This window comes from Lolium perenne, chromosome 3 (assembly GCF_019359855.2).
Source record: "Lolium perenne isolate Kyuss_39 chromosome 3, Kyuss_2.0, whole genome shotgun sequence".
Taxonomy (NCBI): domain Eukaryota; kingdom Viridiplantae; phylum Streptophyta; class Magnoliopsida; order Poales; family Poaceae; genus Lolium; species Lolium perenne.
Genome location: NC_067246.2, coordinates 146722472 through 146727982, shown reverse-complemented (window position 1 = coordinate 146727982; position 5511 = coordinate 146722472). Strand labels below are relative to the sequence as shown.

General features: G+C 43.8%; 1 protein-coding gene and 1 long non-coding RNA gene across 2 annotated transcripts; both read right to left on the bottom strand.

Moving 5' to 3' along the window:
- Positions 1-1077: 1077 nt before the first annotated feature.
- On the bottom strand, positions 1078-2229 carry LOC139838495 (uncharacterized). Its single transcript, XR_011755474.1, has 2 exons — positions 2130-2229; positions 1078-1226 (listed from the first exon to the last, which is right to left on the bottom strand). It is a non-coding gene; the product is annotated as an uncharacterized lncRNA (long non-coding RNA).
- Positions 2230-2713: 484 nt separating this feature from the next.
- Positions 2714-5064, bottom strand: LOC127327087 (small COPII coat GTPase SAR1A). Its single transcript, XM_051353870.2, has 3 exons — positions 4688-5064; positions 4478-4609; positions 2714-3302 (listed from the first exon to the last, which is right to left on the bottom strand). Exons 1-3 carry the CDS (start codon positions 4814-4816, stop codon positions 2982-2984), a joined length of 582 nt encoding a protein of 193 aa, XP_051209830.1. The 5' UTR covers positions 4817-5064; the 3' UTR covers positions 2714-2981.
- Positions 5065-5511: the final 447 nt, after the last annotated feature.

Below are 5511 nucleotides of genomic sequence, written 5' to 3'. Positions count from 1 at the left end.
CCTAACCAACGCCAAAAAGGCGTCACCCTATTCTCCGGTGAGCAACACCACAAAGGCCTAGCTCACTTGTCCACTAAGGGATTTCCTCGAGGCGGAAACTGGACCTTTACAAGGTTCTTGGGGCACACATCCAAACTGAATTGCAAGCTCCCAATAGCTGTAACAACACAACAAGATCAAATCAAGCAACAGATAGAACTAATAATGGAAAAAGATATGCTTAAGAACTCCAACAGTAAGTTGAAGTAGACTCTAAAGCCCTCTGTTGAGATTCTTTTTGCAAGCTAAGACAATGGGGAACAACTAGGATTTCCAAAAGAAACACTAGCAAAGGGGCCCTCAAGCAAATAAGGGGAAATGCAAATCGCTTTGCTGAAGATGTAGATCGGGATTTTCTCCTTCGATTCCTCAAAGATCAAGAGCTTTGGGTGGTTGGAGGAGGAGATGATGATTTTCGTGGCTCAGCTTGAGGTGGTGTTCTTGAGAAAAACGAGCAACCTTCCAAGGTAGGGGAAAGCTCCTATTTATACCCCTCAGCAGATTCTGACCATTGGAGCGTCTTCAGCAGCATTACCTCTAAAAATGGGCTGGAATAATGTCCAGATTTACCGTCGAAGAGGATCTCCGACGGAACTGCCGCCAGGAGCAAGCGGCAGTGTCGCCGCAAACAACGACAGTGCCGGCCACAAGGGCGGTAGTGCCGCCCAGCAATGTTGCCACACCACCAATAGTGGCAGTGCAGCCATGAGCTGAGGTACTGCCGCCAGGACCGGCGGTAGCACCGCCCTGAACAGCGGCAATGCAGCCGTGGGTTGCAGCAGTGCCTCCACAAACGGCGGCTATCTTGGCACAGCCAGAAAAAATGTGAGCTTCTTCTCGTTACTTTTTGGGGGCGATCTCGATGATGATCACTTACTAGTTTCTCTGCATCCCTTAGCACAATGTTAAAAGATCACCGATGTTGTCGTCAAACACACAAAATCCTAGAGATCATAGAATGTCCTTTCACTAGGCGTTTTGTTGTGTTAGTGTTCAATAGTGGAAGTTTATGATATTATTTTAAAATAAAAGGACACGTAAAGCAATGCGAAGAAAACTTAAATTATTTTTGAACTACATGATGAAATAATATCCACCTAGACTCTCATCTCCCCTTCTACATCATCTGACTCTTCTTAAGGGCATTCTCTTCTTAGGTTGTTGCGGCTGCATTCATCTCAGACATCCTAACAACAATGAAACAAATAACAAGCAATAGTTCAGTAATGGATATCTATAATGTACACAAGAAGACAAGACACGACGTAGCCAACTAACCATGAATCCATATCATAAAAAATAGCAGCAATGCACAAGTGGAACAGAACATAGATGTATCACGCTTCTGTATTTTAATATTCAAATTATGTTACCTTTCTATGATACAGGTGGAAGAGAACAATGATGTCTAGCCAAAAGCATGATTATGAATCATGATCAAGTACTGCATGCATATTCTGGTAATGCATTTGGAAAGAAAGACAGCTGAATTCAATTTAGAGTAGGTATATTTTCATCACACAAGAAATTCAGGTATTTTCACTGTACTGAAAATTCTGAAAAAAAAAAGCATATGCACAATTAGGTAGTAAATATATGTCGGCTCACAAATTTCATGAAATTATCTACTTTGAAAAACACTTAGTATTACTTTTTTTTGATAGCTGAAGTAGAGCTTAATTAATTAGCGCAACATTGGTTTAAGGCCACAGGTGCATCCAAAAGAGTAGCAGTCCACTCCAACACTAATACTGAATACTGATGTCCTTGATCACTAATTGTCTAGTTATTTCGTACTGTGATGGATGAACCTGACATTGATAGGTCTTCAGTCCTGTAAAATAAATAATTATGCATTTGTCTTGTTTTAGAATTACCAAAAGAGTTATGCTCACGAAGTCCGAGTCCATTAACGCCTTTACTAATCTTCGCGCTTTTCAACCGAAAAACTGGGGAACAAAAGTTAGGAATGCCTATACGATATGGTGTTGTCATGGTTGCCAGAACTCCAGAGAACACAAACAAGGATCATATTCAACGAATATGCAGAAGAAGCAACATGAGAAGAGGAGGGACGGAGGACATCTTACATCACAGGTAGTGGCTCCAAGCGGCGACGACAAGGTGAAGGTGAAGGGATGTGATGGGACCTCAGCTCGTGGTCGCTCGGGGGGGGGGGGGGGGGGGGGGGGGGGGAGGAAGAGATCCTGGCGACACGGCACAAAGAAGAGGAAAAGATCTTCTTTCCATCAGCCAGACAGCAAAAGAGCTCGAGCCGCCACCCTCCAAAACCTAGCATGATTTCCTTTTCTCCTATATTGCTAGGAATTCCCAAAATCCTCTAGCCACATCTCACAAAAACTACTGTCGCTCCATCTCCACACATAGAGCTCCGCCTTGTGCCGCGTCCTCCACATCCCTTTGCACCTTCCTCCACCTAGAGTGCCGCTTTGGACCAGGTCTACCAGTGGACCACCGCCGAGCGCTTCAGCGCACCAAGGAATGCACCTAATTACGCCTTTTCCAACACCAACTCACTTGTTTGATTTCCGATAAAGTATGCCATGCCAGCTCACATTCTAACATCAAATCTTTCATGCTAGAGAATCAAGATTTAAACATCAACATGTAACACAAGCTTACAAATGATACCTAATCAGCAATAAACAGAACATCATTTAACAAATAATCTTATAATCCATCACCATAAAGTCTTTGGTAAATTCCTATGGAAAAGCAAAAAAAATTTAGGAGCTCGAAAGTATCAAATGGTTCGAGGCTAAAGAAGATTCAGCATGGCACCCAATGTTAAGCATTGTTTTTCTCTTCATACCCTCAGATACCGTCATGATATCATTGCTGTCGTGACAAACAACCAACCGAAGCAAATGACAGGAAAAAATTTGATGGGCAAAGTATGCACGCTGTGACCAACAAGAGCCCTACTTGATATACTGAGAGACCCACTTGAACCCATCGCCATAACCCATCTTGCGGACAACACTGCACATGAACACCTCAAGAGGCCGGACATTGGAGTCGACAAGGTTGACCTTGCCCTTCCCAGTTGTGAAGTTGCTAAGGCCTAAGTGATACCGCAGCTCTTCTTCTGAGGCAGCATATGGGATATCAATCTTATTGCCAAGAATGAGAAATGGGACGTTTGCCAAGGAATCATCAGAAAGGAGGGCATCAAGCTCCTTCTTTGATTCAGCAAAGCGCTCCTTGTCATACGCATCTACCAAGTATACCACAGCATCAACCTGTTGGAACAAGAAAAAAGTTAGCAAGAATATTAACTCCGCAGAAGAGCAATAATGAAGTTATTTAGTAAGTGAAAGACAAAATGTATATCCAACTATGCAAGAGTAGGAATAAATTAGCATAGAGCAGCAGATGAAAATTGCAAGTAGACCGTAAATGTGCTTGCCAAATCATGTCTTTCTAAATTTGCAAGCAAAACAAAAGAACACAAAATTTACCAAGGACGATATAGACCAATACATAACAAGTCCACTCTTCAAATAAGGGTAGCTGACTTCATATTAAAGTAAGATCTTGAGATCTTAAACCACAGATAAAATTGTGATGCCTCCTCACAGTGAATTGTGATAGTCAAATTATCAATACACACTATAACAGCTACCGTTGTTGCAGCATAGAAAACACAAAACTCCCAGCGCCAAACAAAGGCTTATGGGTTGCAGTATGACTTAATACTGCCTGGCTAAAACCCTATGATGACTTCATACTGCCTGGCTAAAACCCTTTGATGCACTAGCAAGGGCCTGCTCAGAATGCAGCAGTTGCAAGGAACTTTGCAGAAATTTTAGACAGTAAAACTCATGAATGATTTTTTTTTGTAGAATTCTCGTTTTCATATAAAGCATAATGATTGACTGGAAAACAAAGATCATTGTGTTACAAAGGAACAAACAACATGTAATTTCGACAAGATCATCAGACTGGAAAAAACAAAGTAGCAACTGGCATGATAAGGCGAATGCAAATACAACCTATAAAGAGAAGAATGTAACCCAGATGTATGCGCCGTTAATTCGTCTAACAAGGTAAACACGTCAACTATACAAGAATATTCCAACTCCTGTAAAGGCTCTAACAAACATGAAATTTATTGGGTTTTTCCTGGCACAGGTAACAATCAAACATCATTTCCGTATTTCAAAGTTACAACATGCAGGACTACAGAAAACACTATCAGCTGTTTGTCAGCAATTCAGTTATTTTCCAACGTTCCTTGAATATTATGAACGACAATCTTAAAAGTACCAACAGATGCTCTTTTCAATTAAACGCAGAAGATATAAAAAAAATGGCGCAACTAGCACCAGAAGGAAAGTAGTCATTCCTCAGGCAGATCTGACTTGAAAAAGGCAGCGCAGAAGAGATAGAGAAGAGAAATAGACTATAATATAACCTTAGCATAGTAGTCTTTCCAGACTCGGCGTGCGATCTGGTGGCCTCCGAGGTCGAAGGCTTTGAACTTGATCTTGCCGATGCTGAGCTCCTCCGACGTGGGGTGCTGCGTTGGTTGGTGCTGCACCAGCCGCTGCATCGATCGAAACACAACATGCAAGAAATTAGATCTACCAGATCAGGGGAGTAAGGTGAGATCCGGGGTACGCACCTCGTCCTTGAGCATGTGGAGAAGGGTGGTCTTGCCAGCGTTGTCCAGGCCGAGGAAGAGGATCTTAGCCTCCTTCTGCCACAGGCCGAGCGAGGCCAGCACCCCGTAGAACCAGTCCCACAGGAACATCTTCTCCGCGCTGCTCGGCGCCGCCGCCTCCTACTCCTACTACTGCTGTACCACTAGGAGCCGCTCCTGGCGACGGAGATCGGCGGAGGGACGGGTGGATCTGGGGCTGGTGGTGGGAGAAGAAACCGAGGAAGGACCGAGGGAGGTGAGGATGGATCTGAATCTCTCTCTCTGTCTTTCGCTGCCTGCCTCCTATTCTTTGCTTGGTTGGGGTTGATTAAGACATTAACTGCTGGGCCTCGGCGTGAGAACTCAAGATGGGCGACATGCGTACTGCAAGTGGGCCCGGCTTCCTCCTAATTCCGATCGACTCCTCAGCTGAAAACACAAAATGTACCGGAAAAAACGCAAATCGAAAAGCGTGAGTTCACTTCACCAAAAACACAAGTTCTGTCGAATTTCGCAGTGGCGTAGAATAGAACCCGTAAAATGAAACTAAAAACTGGAATTCGAATTGGCGCGGGTAAGTTTAGGCGATGATCATAGTTCATACATGAAATAGATGCTCCGATTGGGCATCGATACATACATACTGCGGGGAACTGACATTATACTAGTACACCGGCAACCTAACCTAGCTAAAATGAGCAAAATGCGGCCTACTAGCTATGGCGTGCGTGGCGGTGCCGGTGCTGGCGGAGATCGTCGGCGGCGTGATGTCTTCACGCGTCGTCCTTGTCAAGCTCGACTATTTG

Bases quoted from the DNA above. Each gene is read 5' to 3' on its own strand.
- LOC127327087 (XM_051353870.2), bottom strand. From the start codon at position 4,816: ATGTTCCTGTGGGACTGGTTCTACGGGGTGCTGGCCTCGCTCGGCCTG. The intron at 4,610-4,687 runs GTGCGTACCCCG...CGATCGATGCAG, and splicing joins TCCACATGCTCAAGGACGAG to CGGCTGGTGCAGCACCAACC. The intron at 3,303-4,477 runs GTTATATTATAG...TTGTTCCAACAG, and splicing joins GGAAAGACTACTATGCTAAG to GTTGATGCTGTGGTATACTT.